General features: G+C 38.6%; 3 protein-coding genes across 3 annotated transcripts; 2 read left to right on the top strand and 1 right to left on the bottom strand.

The window, feature by feature from the left end:
- Positions 1–178: 178 nt before the first annotated feature.
- Positions 179–9284, bottom strand: LOC308323771 (splicing factor U2AF 65 kDa subunit-like). Its single transcript, XM_080775581.1, is given in 14 exon segments — positions 179–1315; positions 1514–1756; positions 2754–2840; positions 2948–3070; positions 4278–4300; positions 4303–4344; positions 4347–4368; positions 5578–5657; positions 6465–6603; positions 6733–6849; positions 6968–7119; positions 7490–7593; positions 7691–7952; positions 9151–9284. Coding segments are annotated over 14 exon segments (1575 nt in total). The 5' UTR covers positions 9200–9284; the 3' UTR covers positions 179–1183.
- A 1291-nt stretch (positions 9285–10575) lies between these two features.
- dhrs7ca (dehydrogenase/reductase (SDR family) member 7Ca) lies at positions 10576–14575 on the top strand. Its single transcript, XM_080775579.1, has 7 exons — positions 10576–10708; positions 12267–12450; positions 12594–12706; positions 12887–13097; positions 13260–13352; positions 13478–13630; positions 13925–14575. The coding sequence occupies exons 2-7, from the start codon at positions 12285–12287 to the stop codon at positions 14125–14127; spliced, it is 939 nt and encodes a 312-aa protein (XP_080631705.1). The 5' UTR covers positions 10576–10708; positions 12267–12284; the 3' UTR covers positions 14128–14575.
- Positions 14576–14940: 365 nt separating this feature from the next.
- On the top strand, positions 14941–16473 carry LOC308323772 (protein NATD1-like). The gene is made up of 3 exons (XM_080775582.1): positions 14941–15178; positions 15353–15474; positions 15681–16473. The coding sequence occupies exons 1-3, from the start codon at positions 15010–15012 to the stop codon at positions 15804–15806; spliced, it is 417 nt and encodes a 138-aa protein (XP_080631708.1). The 5' UTR covers positions 14941–15009; the 3' UTR covers positions 15807–16473.
- The last annotated feature ends 28 nt before the right edge of the window (positions 16474–16501 follow it).

Raw genomic sequence — 16501 nt, forward strand, 5'->3', positions numbered from 1 at the left:
TACTATCAATGTACTTATATTGTATTGAGTTGATACAATAATAAAATGGCCCCATCCTCCTTTTCTGTTCAGGATCAGGTTTTCCCAGACATTTATTTCATTTCAAATTTAGAAAATGTCTGAAAAATAAATACATAGAATGACATTTGGAGGCAAGCATTTATTCAAGGCATGGCAGTGGCAGGGATTGTACAGGTAAAAATGTTTTAAATATTTAGCCATCCAAAATGTATAAAATACTGTAATTGATTAATATAATTTGATATGTTGCACTTGTTACATTTAAAGCAAATTATTTGTTGTGACTGCAAACTTCGTAACAGGCTATCCAAATGCATGTATACATCAATTGTTTTGGATATATTATGGTCATGCCCGTACTGTTTAGAAAGCTTTAAAAAGAAAATGTAAAAAAAGAAAAGAAAAGAAAAGAAAAAAAGAAAAGAAAAGCTTAATATAATAAAGTATCTACAGAACTAAAGGTTCAATTCTTTTCAATGTGCATATCACATTTAACCTCTTCCATTATGATGCGAGGACAGATTTCTGTTTCTGAAAACTACTGGTATAAATTTTGTAATTAAATATCTTATCTATTGCTGGTAGTTCCAGTGTCATGTCTTGTCACCTTCAACACTTCCTGCCCTTCTTTACCTTTACATGGTGGAAGCTCAACACCTTAAGGAGTTTATATGCCAATTAAAGGTAATTTTCAATAAGAGTACATGATCGTAATAATATTATTAATCTTCAGACATAACTTTCTATTTACAACTTTGCAAGAAGTACATTGGATGTCTTCTAATGAAATGTTTTGGGGTTAATTTGTATCCACAAAACAACTAGACATTTGCTATCCTATACAGTAAGCAGTACAGTTTGACTTAATCATTGTTTTTAAGGTTAAGGAATAATTTGAACGTGTGACTGGAGGAAAGACTACTGGTAATACAGAATATAGTACACATAATATAGTACACACTCTTAAGAGTACAGCAGGTAAAATATGTGTATGTCTTCTTCAAACTAGTCTTTTCCAGCTCTAGTTAATGGGGAACGGTTCACCACATTCATGAAAGTTAATACTTTCGAAAGAAAATAACTATCTTTGTGGGAACAAAGAGAACAAAGTAGTGGACACAACCTTCCAAGACGTGCCCAGCCATGAGACCGGTCTGTCCACTCAGAACTCATGTCTATGGTACATATCGGGATCATAGTATTTGGTGACCACCACTCTGTTAGCAAACTTGCGGCCAGTGAGGGCCTGCATGGCTTTCTGACATTCTGCAGCGGACACGTACTCCACAAAGATCTGGAAAAAATAGGAGGAGGAGGAGGGGAAGTGAAGTATGAAAATAAAAAAAGCAGTACTACTGCTACTGTACCTAGTGTTTGAAAAATGTTGAATAATTTTTAATTAAGAAAAAGTTTGAGATCTACTGATTTAGATAGCATTTTCACAATCTGCCTCCGGTCTTAATGTGTATTATTATGCAAACACAGGCTTCACCTTTCCACAGCCAGGGACCTCCACGCCATCAACAGGCCGAGGGATCTCAATGGAGCGCACACTCCCGTACTTGCAGCACTCCTCGCGGATGTCTTCCAGGATCTCCTCATAATCGTCATCATCCACCAGCTCCTCAGACATCACCATGTTGAGAAGACACAGCACCTCTGTGGGAATGCCAGAGTTCTGGAGCCTTTGTAAACCAGGAACCTGCAGTGTCACTGGAGTCTCAATGATGGAAGTCTGGTTGAAGAAAAAGAGGACAGTCAAATGAGTCAATGTCTGTACTATAGAGCTTCGCAGTCTCGCCCCCTACCAGGGCCAAGGAAATGATTCCCCATTCATTTTCCTCATAGACATTTCAAAAATAATTTATTTAAAGACCTTTTAAGACTCTTACAAAGCCAACTCGAGTTGTGACAAATCATGACAACAAACTAAATAATAAATAATTAGAAGGGAATTGTACATTTCTGCAAACCATACATTGAAAATTGTGAGGTGCTAGCTGACCGAGTGTTGGCGCCAAGCAGTGTGATGGCTATCCTGATGACAGTCAGCAGCACTGTTCAAGTTGCATACTGATAGGTGGAAAATTAGTCTTGCGTAGCCAGACATAGAGAACTACACAGAACAGAACACAGAACTACACCTGCAAGGAAGCTTGCATTTATCTTTACATTCAAAAATATATATACTATATAAATTTCTGCTAAGCAGCAAGCTATATTATATATATATTATATATATATATTATATATATATATATATATATTAATATGCTTAGATGATTTCGATTTATAGGCCATTAGGATAAATTTGCACGACTGTAAAGACGAAACTGACTTTACTTCCGCTTTATCGCTTGCTCGTGTCATGATCAGAGCTTACGTGCTCCAGACTGTATGACCGGAAACATTTGAAAATTGTGGGAGGCAGTCTGTCCACACGAGACTAGGTGGGAATCAGTTATTATAATCTATTTTGAAATTGCACAATCTATTATTGCGTTAACATGGTCAGTCTAGAAACATTGAATAGGTTTGCTTCAGAAACGTCAACATTCAATGTACAGTATCTGTGGTTTGCAGTAACATACAATAACAATGTTTTTTCTTTGGTCACGAGGTTGCAAGTTTTCTATCTATATTCCATACACTATTACCTTGAAAAATAAGGTCTCCATAACAAGTCTCCATAACAGACTCAATAGATTATAGTTTAAATAAATCCTACTCACTGGATTGGCATTTTTAGCTCCAACACTAGCCCTTTGGACGATGAGTTTTTTGTCACCCAGCTGCATTCCGTTGAGCCCTGCTACTGCCTGACAAAACACAACACAACACAACCAAGAAGCCTCTAAAAACCAGTACATGCAACACTGCACTCTTGATAGAAACGGTAAAAGAAGAAGAAGAAGCAGCTTCTTACCTGATCGGTTGCACTGATGTCTACATATTCACAAAATGCGTAACCTTTTGACAGTGATGTGGCACTGTCCTTGACTAGATTGAAAGCTTTGAGGGGCCCAAATGATGTCAAGAGCTCCTTTACCTGCACAAGAGATGAAAACCAGCATGGACATGAGAAACACCATACATCAGCCTCACAAAGCTTACACAGCAAAATCCTGAGTGTTTATTAACTCTGATGAGTTACATGAACACTCACTCTCAGAGTTAAATGAACAACATGATTTTGCCGTGTACCCCACCTGAATAAAATAAACCTCAATTTGATTGATTCACATGAGATAAATCATACCATGGGGAATGGACAAGAAAAGCATAAATGACATGATTAAACAAGAATTTGCTTAGGTCACTTGTAGAACATATTGTTTATATTCCAACGCATACCGTGGTTTGTTTGATTTTCGAGGAAGCCGCTGGATTAAACTCATTTCAGTATGGTATGAAAGTGCAGAGAGAGAGAGTTGAAACTTGCTTGACTGAGTAAATTAGTACAGCAAACTTTATTGTTTCTTTATTTATTGTCAAAGTTATGTTATCATTGTGTTTACATATATATACATTTAAAAGCATGGATTGATTTGAAAAGCCTAGCCAATAACAAGTCCCTTGTGAAAGGATTGATTTATGAATGAAATTCCCATGTCCATCACTTGTTAACTGCACAATGATGTTCAGCCATATTGATACATTTATTCAGGTAAGTTCAATAATGTTTTAAAGACTATGTAGAGGAAATAAAAATAATAATAAAGCAATATATGCCCGAAGCCATGAATTGACAATGACATGTATTGAAGGTGGTATGGTCCTGTAAGTGTTTAAGTATAAATAATTTGCTACAGGAGACTTTGATTTTATAGGACCAGAAAGACACAATATTAACTTTTAAGTTAGTCTTGAGTGGTCATTTGTTTAAATCAAAAGAGCAATATGATGTATTCCAAATTGCCTTTATTTTGACTACATAAGCTATACTGTAAATGGTGGAAGGCAAAAGACACAAGATGAAGTTGAATTGCTCTTATTCAAAAACTTTAGCCTGATTATAGTTTGCTAATTGCAGGCAAAAAGGCATCAGATAGGTATCCAGACAGCATTATGTGTAGTCTTACCTGCCGAATTCAACCACCCTCCCCCACCCCCACCCAGCCAATACTAATAAGCAATCCTTTACCCCAACTCGTGGGCCCTAAACGCGCTCCAAAAGAATGATGGGAGAAAGAAAGTAGCCAGTAAGGGAGCCTGCTGGCTAGCAGTGTATCCGAGTGAGGATCAGAATGTCTTACTTGCCTTGTGTTACATGTTGGCATGGCAGCAGTAGATCAGTACTACTGAACAAATTATGAGCGCAGACTTAACGATCTTACAGGCCCCTAGCTGGGGACAAAGTGGGGGAACAAAAATGAAAGAGCTGTGAGTATCAAAGCAGTGGCAGCGACTGCAATAATAAATAAATAAAAATAAATAAAAATAACCAATAAATAATAAACACAAGGGTACACTTTACTCTGTCACAGCTAATTTAATTAGGATAAATTAGAATCGAAAATTAGAATCGAACAAGAAAGAAATTGACACCATCTCCCTTATGTGCCAAGATGGATCTATTGAGTGCTATGGTTTGGTCTAAGGGAGCATTTATTTATATAAATAAGTTGAAATCCACAGATCTACTTATAAACATAATTTGTTTTACTCTTACAGTATATATGTATATATAATACAGACACTTATTATTGGGGAACAGCATCCAGGTCTGCATACCATGCAGAAACAAAGGCATGAGACTTAACAGGCCTATTATGAATTGGACTTTGCTTACCTTTTTCAAGAGGTATGGTTAACATGAGCAATGAATAAGCAGCAGTATGTGATAAGCAAATGGCTTATAGGTAGCCAAGTCACAGAAAGCCTTACATAAAGCTGTGTGCACACAATAGTTATTAAATTGATATCAAAGGTTGGAGATATTTTCTAGAGCTAAGGTGGAATAATATTAGCTATCAAGTGTCCAATAGCCACCTATTATGATGACAGAGACAAACTCAGATATAAATAAATATGCTTCTAATCTGAAATTGCATGTTGCAGTTGCATCATTAAATTAAAGTCTAATCAAATAGCCCTTTTAAAATAAAAATGTATGTAAAGCTTTAAACACTGCTAGTGTTTTCGCCAGTAGTGCTAATTTCAGCTTTCTCCCTCTTTTCCCAGAAGCTTTGCCCTTGCTTACACTGCCATCAGTGCCATGGCCAGAATTCCAGAGTAGATGACACCATCAAATACTGTATGTACTGCACTCACTGCATTAGAACAACCTAGATAATATCTACTTTTGGACATGGTGCAATATGGATATTCATCAACTTTTTCGGCTACTTCTGTTCTTAGATCTAATAGGGCATATTTTTGCAATCTTCTTCCTTTTGTGTGGGAGATGTGTTCATCCCACAATGAAATAATAAAATAAATAATCTGTGCATGTGCAACTGTGACATTTAAAAACAAACAAATGAGAGAAGAATGAGAGAACGTGATTGCAGCTGCTTTATCTGTCAGCCTGATATAGCATTTTAGGTTAAATACCTGATCATCATTAAGATAGTTGGGCAGTCCTCCTATGAACAGTTTATGAGGGGAATCTGGGACTACTGTGGAGACGACACCTAAATAGACAAAAGCAACAAGAAAGAAATAAGATCCCAATCCACCACCAAATCTCAGATTTTATGTTGTCATCCATATCTCTGCTGTCGGGCAGAAACCAGCTAACTCCAAATTTCAAAGTAACATTTTCAGGAAATGAAAAATATATTCTACATTTCCTGAAAAATCCCTAGTCCCTCATCAAAGTTGGAATTGTGACTTTATATAATAGTCAGAGGGGAGAGGAGGTGGAGTTGGATGCTTTAGCAGACAGTCCAATGGTCCAATGGAGTTAGCTGGCTTTGTCAGAAGCACTGTATTCATTGGTTTGTGTTTTTACTTTTTTTTAACCAATACACAGACGTAAAGGGTGTTCAATAGCATTGATTTATGAAAGAAAAAAAGAGTTTCGGCCGGACATAACCGGGATACATAACATCATCACAGTAAGGCAGAAACCCCCATAAATGAATGTTCCTTGTTATACTTTGTTGCAAAAGTAGTGCAAAAAGGTCACAATGTGTGGCATCACGCCATGAACAAAAATAAACAATTGAATTGAACATTTTCACCTATAATGCATATTCCCAAATAGGGACGCAGGGTTAAAAGTGGTTGAATCTTCCTGTGTGTTTTATAAATATTCAACCAATGAAACATTTTACGAGCTATGACTAACTAAACTACGTACATTGCATCCATTGGAACACAGGTTCGTTTTACCAATTCTTGAACTGGAATGGTTTTGGACAAAGTTTGCACCAGATAGCGACAATATGTTCATGTATATAATTAGTAGCCTAGAAAGAAAACAGACACCCACAAACCTGGTACGTGGAAGGCAGGTTGCTCTGAAATACCAGGTAAAGGTCGGTAGTCATGAGGTCGTCTGATCTTCAGTGACTGACCTTGGAAAATTATTCCATCGAAGGCCATGGCCTGTGTAGTCTCATCTACCGATCGAAACTATACATGGAAAAGATACATTGGAGACAAACCAGGAAGTATCTAATGCTAGTCCACAAAGTCAACTTTGTTTACAATGGAGATCTAGTAACCGAAGGAATTGTAGAATTGACAGAAATCCTCTCTCACCTCTAAAAATGCAAAGTTCTTATCCTGATTAATTTGCACAGCAAGCACAGGGTTGCTAGGGGCTTGTGACAACCCTGCAAGTCGCATCTGGGCATTAAAGAATTCTGCCATGGACTCCTATGAAAAAGAGTTAAAAACATCACTTGAACTCGTCAGTGGGTGCCTAATATAAAAAAGAAATATCAGGAACCAGAGTAGGAAAAATGTGAGTAGAATAATTAAGAAGCTCAGTTACCTCAGTTACCCCAAATGGAATATTGCCAACATAAAGGCGTCTGGCTTGTCTTGTCATCTGACTGCCAACTATGGGCACTTGGGTTGGTGTCACGGCAACTCCACTCGCAGTGGATGTTGCCAGCAGAGCTATTGTTGGTATCTGTCCAGCGGCTGAGAGAAAAACAAAGTTGAGGGCACATGAGAATCTCCCCATGACTCAGATGACTCATATGCAATGAACATACATTTGCGCCTTCGAGTTCATACAAATGTCAACTAAGGAGGAGGGCAGGACAGTCAAGCGACATAATCTATGCTATGATCATACAGTGAAGATGGGAGGCTGTGTGAGATTACTAATGCATTGGCGACAGCAACATGTACTGAAGGTGAGGTGAAAATGAGCATGCATTTCAACCTCCATTAGAGACATCTTTATGAGTGCATTGCCAAAAGAGTCACCATGCTACCAGAGCTTTTTTGTGTTATTGCATAAGCATAACCGTACCTCTGTACTATTAGAAAAGCTGTTAACAAATACCTTGCATAGCTTTATATTGCATTGGTGTGATGTGTTCAAAGCCAGGGGGTGGCACGTCCCAATATTTGCAGGTCCTTTTCTTCCGTGTTCTCCTTGGAGAGTAGCTAAATGTAGAGTATAAACACAGGTCCAAAGTGGACAATACATTACAGGGCTCGACACATTTCTTCTAGTGGGCTGGCGTACTGCACACCCACCCACCTGTGTTTTTTGTGATCCCGTGAGGTGCTCCTTCGAGAGGCGCTCCTTCGCGACGTGCTCCTTCGTGAGGTGCTCCTTCGAGAGGCGCTCCTTCGCGACGTGCTCCTTCGCGACGCGCTCCTTCGGTCACGGCTCTTCCGGTCCCTGCTGCGAGTGCGCTTCTCTCGGCTGTGACTTCCCCGATCTTTGCTCCAGCTACGGTGCTTCTCACTTCGCTGGGATCCACTGCGGCTCCTCTTTTTGTGCCTCTCTTTCTCTCTCTCTGCGCAGTTCGACAAGGAGAAGAGCAAAGGTGCATAAACACGTCGCTTTGTAGCTACAACGGTCCTCAACCGGTCTGTTTAAAACTATAATCTATAACTTTCATGTCCTACCTGGAATTAAAACCAGTCTCCCATATGAGAGAAATTACCACCAGGAGATATTGGGGCAGTACTAGATGTTAACCAGTAGGTGTCCTACCCGAGACAAGGGTCTACATTTCTTACATTTTTGGGGCTTTTTTGCCTTTATTGTTAGATACACAGTAAGAAACAGGGAGAGAGATGGGGGGGGGGGAAGACACACAGCAAAGTTCATCGGGACTCGAACCCGCAACACACTGACATGCTGGATTACCAGCCAAGGTGCCTGGACCGCTAGGCAGGCCCAGGCCGGGTCTACCTTTCTCAATGGAAGAGACCAGCTCCAACTACTAGTCTGTAGATGTTATTATCATTACCATACTGATACCATTGATTAAAATAACGTTTTATCCATTAAAAAAAAGAGACCAGGTTGACCAGATAGAAATAATGCTTTCATGGTCACTGGATCTACAGCATGGCTTTGCTATTGGTAGGGATACAGGATAAGATAGGGACATGATGGGCACCTTGATGTAAAATTGGCTATTTTGTCCAAAATGTTAAAACATTTAATATTTGGAAAATGGGCTAAAGTAATGTAAATTTACATGAAGTGAACATACACAGTACATTATTATTTATCAGACCAAGTTGTATCTTTCAACATCACCAAAATGACTGGATGGATTTTGTAGCAACTGTAGAAATATTATACATTAATACGTTAATACAACATACGTTCTAAGTAGGTCTAGTTTACTTTACATAAAAACATTTTCCAAATATTATTATTATTTACATTTTTTTGGGGGGTAATAGCCAATTTAACATCGAGGTGCCCACCTATCCTGTTACCAAACCCTGTTCCCCTGTCGGTATGTCCAGAATTGCATTATTTAGGTTTTAGCAATGTTACAATTAAGCTAATGTTGTGTCAACGTCTATAACCATCTGGGAGGGAGACACACGAATGCCAAATAAATACACGACATGCATGTGAAGTTCGAGGATATTAGTATGCATTGCACAGTCAGTGAAGCATTGACAGATGATATTCATGCATACAGAATGTCAGCGACGTAATCGCTAGTCTGCAAACACAGATTAGCTCACCTTGTCGATTCTCACTGAGCTGTTTCTCAAATTCTTCGAAATCAGACATATTGACAGCTACTTTAATTTATACATCCAATGCACACCTGGCTTTTATCGCAATAATAAACCCAGTCCGGCTTAATATGTCTGTCTGTGCGAGAAGGACCACAGGATTTCCGAGCAGTTTTTCGCCACAGTTGTATTGCGCACGCACACACACACACACACACACACACACACACACACACACACACACACACACACACGCACACACACACACACACACACACACACACACACACACACACACACACACACACACACACACACACACACACACACACACACACATCCACATGGCACCGCCCCTTGCGCTGATAGATAAAACATACTTGTTCAACAGTAGTGTATGAGGATCGCTCTGGCCTAGCCGAATATAGTTACAGATCAGCAATGTTTGGCCCACCATTTATCTATGAGCTCATACAACTTCCTCCAATAAAATCTCAGTTTAATTCAAGAGAATCAACAATATTACAAGCATGTATACAGGAAGAGTATACCGGTAGCTACTGTCACCCTTATATATTATAACTCTATGGTGGCACATGGGTGGCACCTGCAATAGCCTTTTTCCCCTTCCAAAATGTGAGAAGATAAGAATAAAAGTATTCTTTGGAAAATGGTATGGAAAAAAAAATAGGCCTACACGATTTGAACATAAATACATGGTATGAAATATGAATCATGATCAGACCTACATAATATAGGCCAAAATGTATTCAAGCATGTTCAAAAATATATATACAATTTAATTTATTTCAGACAATTTTCCAATGCATGCATGCATTCATTCATAGCCAATTTAACACTGAGGTGCCTACAATTCTCAGGTTCCCACTCTTCGGTATGAGTCTTCAATATGTTGGGGGTCCTCTGGTCCGGTCAGTACAGTGGTGCTGCCAAATGCTTGTGTGATAGACCCTCCCCCCAGCATTTAAGGGCTTACAGGTCTTACAATAGTGGTATTTCTTGCCCTGACATTTATTATGTATGTGTGTTGTGCACGTGTACATGCAATATTCTGTACGTAAGTCTGCACGTCCTATCCGTCCGTCTGTGTGTGTGTGTGTGTGTGTGTGTGTGTGTGTGTGTGTGTGTGTGTGTGAGCCTACCCACAATGCATGTATTTGTGTGGTACACTGTATGAAACATAAAGTATAACCTAAAGATAGCCCTAGATGAAGCACATGGACCACTTAAGAGCCCCCCCCCCCCCCCCTGACCTGTCATTCTAAACATACCACATTGACCCCCACCCCACACCCCCATCCCACACCCATTGCCCTGTCATTCTAAACATAGGCTACCACACTGACAACATGTGTAGGAAAATAACTGACTCAGCTGTGTTGCTATTAAAAGAGCTCAAATCCCCCAGTATTGCTGGAGAGGGGGAATGCTGGCTGCCAGGGACCCTCATTGAATAAGCAGGGGTTTGGAGCTACACAGCTCCTCATGAGAGGACTTATCCTGCAGAAACACACCCAGAGGCCTGCAATAGCAATTCCAAGCAGTAAGTGGTTGTTGCTATTCATTCTTCATTGTTTAGATCAGACACCAAATGTTTATTTTACTCTGCTAACTGCTGGTCAGTTGAGCACTGATGTTTTACAGCGGAGATACTGTGCAGCAAGTTTGGGATTATTATAGGCCAGTGATTGATTCCATGTAAGACATTGATACATCTTGACTCTTGACTTGGAATAATGCCGATGTTATGCCATTACATTGGGTTTTTGTGAGATATACAGTATCTATTTCTAGGTCAGTTTATATTTAGTCTCTGCCTGGACAAGCACACTGTCCTCGGCACAGCAAACAGTTGCCCAAGGCTTTTCTTCCAACCCACAGTTGGCCAAAAATAGAGAACCTGGCTAACACTCGACACTTTGATAAATTTATCTTGAATTATTATCGTATTTTTAAATTAATGTTAGCCAGGAAAGAAAAGTTTGACTCTTAAAAGTGTTTATAAAAGTGGTGTTCTGTCCACCACAACATGTCAACTGCATGTCGTGCAAAAAAACATATGCCCCACCTTTTTCTAATGCCCAGATTTTTTAATGCCCCATTTTTAATGCCCAGAAAGATAATGACCAAAATGTTTTGACCAAAATATTAATATTACAATCTGAGAGTAACTGAGTTAAATAGTCCATTCACAAAGTCATAGCAACAGTTTAGGTTTCTTAGTGCCTTAATTCTGTTGTATGTAGTATGTATGTATATATACATACCCTATTTGTCAGGGACAATGCAAAAAAACATTGTGTCAAGTTACAAAACATGACTCCATTTTAGGTTTCTAGCCAAGACTCATTTGTGACACCTCCCTCTGGTCAGAGTAAAACATTTACTCCAGTTAAAACACATGAAAGGAGCTCCAATTAAAACAAACAATGACATTCCCATAATTATCACATAATAAGGTCATAAAATTAAGGTCATTCTTAACATTATAACACAAGCAGGCATATGGCTGCTGAGCATGCATACATACAAGTCTTTTTCTGGATAAAACATTGCCAAAGACTCGATTTTAAAGCAAAATATAGGTAAAGACACTCTTTTCATACAGTATATTTTTTAAAGGTTGATGCCTTTGCTTTTGAGGCCCAATCCAGCTCCCTGCAATTCATTGAGTGTCTGTCTAAGACATTATCTACATCTTCATTTGCAAGCTTATTCGGTGACCAAATATTTCATATAAAAGACTTGTGTCTTAGATTGTGTAGTAGATTGAACTATGTTGTTTTTATTTTTCTATAATTGAGAAAGAACATTCCAAAAAACAACTTATGATTTCAGAATCATAAGCATAAACTAGATTTTTAAATAAATGGTTGTAAAAGGTACAAGAGGTACACATACTTTACATACCATCAACATACTTCAACCGACTGCTGAGATAAAAAATGTTACTTTGCATGGTATGTTTTTGAATTGATGGTTTAAATGGTTTGCAGTGAATAACACTAAAAAACTAGTACTTTTAATTAGTATTTTTAATTTAAGATTACGCTGACCTGGTTAAATCATAGACACTTACACTCACTGTGTTGTTTTTTTAGGATTATATCTTCCCAGAGATGGACCAACCGTGGAACATCACTGTTCTATATTTGGTACCATGTGTGATTCTGGTCACAACTGGGCTTTGCTACCTGTACAGTCTGGTTTCCAGTCTGTTGCTGAAAACATGTGTGCGCAACAAGGTGGTGGTAATAACTGATGCCACATCTGGACTTGGAAAAGGTAGGTTCTGTTTTAAATGATTACTTGAATTCCCCGCTTCAGCATTTGATATAGAAATCTCATTGATTGCTTTAATCTCCTGTAATCATTTTTGTATCCTCGCTGTCTTTTTGTTCAAATTCCCCATTAATTCATCTTCGAAGAATGTGCCAGTGTGTTTCACAAGGATGGGGCTAGGCTGATCCTGTGTGGGAAACAATGGGAGAAACTTGAAGAACTTGATAGCGATTTGACAAGCGCTTCAGACCCTACTTTAGTAAGTATCGTACAGTAAACCAATTACATGAATCACCAAGTAGACTAGTCCTTTATAGAGAGTAGATATAGTACTGTAGGTATGTTTTAATGTTAGGGTAGGGTGAACTGAACATCAATCAGGTCTAATTAATCACACGCTAAATGCATCTCCAACCATATTTTCTTCCCTTGTCAACAGACTTTCCCCCCAAAGCTGGTGCTGGTAGATTTTGGTGACATGGACAGCATGCCCGAGGTAACTGAAGAGGTCCTGGAGTGTTATGGCTGCGTGGACATCCTCATCATCAACAGCAGTCTAAAGGTCAAGGCACCTGCCCAGAATGTGACTCTGGAGATGGAGAAGTTAATAATGGACAACAACTACTTTGGACCCATCACATTGGCCAAAGGTAAACCAATTAAGGAATACTATTGAAAAACTAATGGAAATTAGAGAGATATGATAGATAGCTGCAGGGTTGTTGTTGTTTTTAATCACATTTTTGTTGTTGTTTCTTAGTTGTCAAAATACAATGTTGCTTTATATTATATTATATTATATTATGTTTCAGGTGTTCTACCCTCCATGATCACCAGGAGAACGGGTCATTTGCTCCTGGTCAATAGTATCCAAGGAAAGCTGGCTGTGCCTTTTCGCACTACATGTTAGTCAAGATATTTTATGGTGGCAACAATTGGCAGCAATATTCTGAACACATGAATGAGGAATCAGATTTTCGTGGTAGGAAACATTGACATTGCAGTGAAGTGTATTCTTTCTGTGTTCCAGATGCTGCTTCCAAGCATGCAGTGCAGGCTTTCTTTGATTCTCTGAGGGCAGAAGTCCAAGAGTACAGCATCTCTGTCAGCACCGTAAACCACACCTTCATTAGCTCCTCAGCAACCGCAGAGACAGCACCCAGCAAAACATCCTTCTGGTCATGTGAGTGAATTAAGTCAGCTAAATCCAGACATAACATAATGATCTGTATTGTGTACTTAACTATATGTAGTGAAATTATATAGAATGGTGAATAAACTAAGCTACGTTAGTTAAGGAGTTTGTATCACATTAAATTGCATGTGCATTCTGTAGACCTGTGTGTATAGGGCCTCAGTGATAAACCTTTTGTTTATGGATTTTCATGCTTGGCCTCTCGCACCTGTGCGCAAACATCCCTACATATTTTCCTAAATGTTATACTCCTCTCCAATTTGTGCTTTCTTCATTTTCCAGATTTGTATAGCCAGAACCCCCTTGGCATTACCCCACATGAGGCGGCCACTGAGATCGTGAAGACTTTAAGCAATAAGAAAGAAGAGGTGGTAATTGCCCCTTCCCTCCCCAAGATGGCCATCTATACCAGATCTTTTTTCCCCAGCTTTTTCTTTGCTGTGATGGCTGCAGGAGTGAAGAATGCTGATGCTAAGGAAATGTAGTCCTGCCATGAGCAAAATAGTTTTGTAATGAATACATCTCTTGTAATGGGATTTGCTGGGTCTGTTGACATCAAATGTTTTTTTAAAGTATTTGGAATAAATGGATGAAAGTTAGAAAGTGATAATTAGCATGAAATGAAAGAAAGGCTTCGCAAAGTAGAAATTAAAGATAGCTGCACGTGCAATGCAATTCAGTGGGGTGGGGGTGCTGCTGCTCAGCATGCTCGCAATTTGGAAGTGAAAAATGAAGGGTTTGGTTAGTTAGAAAGTCAATATTGAAAGAATTAAGAGATTAAAAAAGTTTAAAAAAATGATTGTGTCTTTCCTTTGTCCATGCATTCACAGAAACTGTAATGATTTTAAGTGTGTGTGCGTGTGCGTGTGTGCTTCAATGTAATGTCCTGCTTTGATTATGACTGGTGGTGATTTGATGATTATGATGGTTTGTAAAGTAGGCTATATTCAATAAATGAATTCAGTGAGAATTATCTGGGCCTATTAACTAATAACTGGTCAACTTAGGCCTAGAGAATAGAATGAGATAATATATGGGAAATAAAACTATAGGCTAGCTAACTTACATGAAAGGAGATCCTTCTAGTATGACACGTACTAGTTTATGTATTTGGGTTAGTGATGGATGAATATCCAAGTAGGTTAAAATAATCAGTTATACAACGTTTGTACCATTTTTCTTTTGTACCTTTGGAGTTTGGACAGCTGAACAAAATAATTTTGATAAGAAAAGTAAGTGTAATACAATTACTCACCTGCAGGTGGTTACGAACACAGTACTGTACGAGTACATGGTCTGACTGTCACTGTGAAGAGATTCATACGGTATAGCTACACTCGGCTTTCCACACGGCGGAGCTCATTTCAATGGCTTTTAAACTGTTTTCCAGTTTCACTGCACTGAACAGCACACGTCTGTTCGGTTCTTCTTATTCGTCTACATGTGTTAAATCCAACCCCTACCCCAACAGCTGCGTAAGAGTGGAACATGACCGAGAGAACAGACGCTTTACCGTTAGCCTGGGCAGCGAGGCGGGTAAGAAGAGCCATTGCACAGCTCAGCTGAACCTATCATATCATTGGGTGAATGTGTAACTCTAGGCCGGCGTCCACTCCTGAGTCCTGACTCCTATTAATTTATATGGGCGATTTTATGTCTTAATACACAGGGAATGCATTGTTCTGGTTGTGTCTTCTCTTACTTGCACAGCAGGGAGCAGTGAATGTGCTGTTCTGCGTTACAACTTCACGGCCGAGAAAGAGGTGGATCTAATGTCAACCAACGTGCCCGAGTCATTCCGGGGGAAAGGTGTTGCTGCGCTGCTGTCAAAGGTTGGCTGGCCAGTGCTTATCTGAGGTGTATGTGTGTGAAACGGCCTTTACAAAACAGATGCAACATGCAATATACAGTAGAGTTAGAGTACACTGATACGAAATAGGGAGCTAAACTTGTGATTCATGAATTAAATCAAGAATACAATTCCTCAGTAATGTTGATTTAAATATATTTATTTTATATTCTGTAATTTCCTTTATAGGCTGCAATGGACTTTCTTGTTGAAGAAAACCTCAAGGCCCATGTTTCTTGCTGGTACATTAACAAATACATTAAGGATAACCCGCTGCTTGGTTATGAACATCTTATCATCACAGCTGCACATTGATGCCACAAAGACCCAAAAGAGAATGTTGATGTCTTCATGGGACAAAGGGGACATAAATAGCCAATCTTTAGATTGATTTGATTGAATACTTTATTATCAAGCTGCAGTAGGCTACAGCAGTATACAATTACACATATTAAACAGATGATGACACAAAAGGCCATATCATTGTTTCTATTGTGGTCCTAATTATATGTTATATTCATAGGCTACTTCTTAAAATGTGGAATTTCTGATTTCTGAAGAATCTTTGATTTGTTTTAATTATGAAAAACGTTGATTTTTATTTTATTTTTAAATATATATATATTTTATAATGTAGGAAACACAAAAAGTAGCCTATTTACGTTTGGGAAACAGTGCTGTGTATAGGCCTAGCCTACTTTTCAATTTAAATGAGCTTTATTGGCATGAGAAAACATGCCAAAGCAAGTGTCCAAATATAAAAACTACCTCAATGCACTGTTGCCCCTCTTGAATTGATGGGTTATAGGTTATTACTATATGATAATGACTCTAAGAAGAGACCAGATGGACAATCTATGTGAAGTATACACTAGTCTTATAAGATGTACAAATAATATTGTATTTTTGAATTGTCTGTTTGCAGATCTGAGTAAATTGTCTCATGATATCTGATGATTGAATGATTAATTGCTAAAAAATATCTTTCTAATCCATATACTGTATACTAA

This window comes from Protomyctophum bolini (assembly GCF_963924005.1).
Source record: "Protomyctophum bolini genome assembly, chromosome: 11".
Lineage (NCBI taxonomy): Eukaryota > Metazoa > Chordata > Actinopteri > Myctophiformes > Myctophidae > Protomyctophum > Protomyctophum bolini.

What these genes read in the sequence shown, in the direction of transcription:
- dhrs7ca (XM_080775579.1), top strand. Translation starts at nt 12,285, where the DNA reads ATGGACCAACCGTGGAACATCACTGTTCTATATTTGGTACCATGTGTG. An exon ending in GCGCTTCAGACCCTACTTTA is followed by an intron (nt 12,707 to 12,886) that starts GTAAGTATCGTA and finishes CCTTGTCAACAG; the next exon opens with ACTTTCCCCCCAAAGCTGGT. An exon ending in CAAAACATCCTTCTGGTCAT is followed by an intron (nt 13,631 to 13,924) that starts GTGAGTGAATTA and finishes TTCATTTTCCAG; the next exon opens with ATTTGTATAGCCAGAACCCC.
- LOC308323772 (XM_080775582.1), top strand. Translation starts at nt 15,010, where the DNA reads ATGGCTTTTAAACTGTTTTCCAGTTTCACTGCACTGAACAGCACACGT. An exon ending in TAGCCTGGGCAGCGAGGCGG is followed by an intron (nt 15,179 to 15,352) that starts GTAAGAAGAGCC and finishes TTACTTGCACAG; the next exon opens with CAGGGAGCAGTGAATGTGCT. An exon ending in TTGCTGCGCTGCTGTCAAAG is followed by an intron (nt 15,475 to 15,680) that starts GTTGGCTGGCCA and finishes TTTCCTTTATAG; the next exon opens with GCTGCAATGGACTTTCTTGT.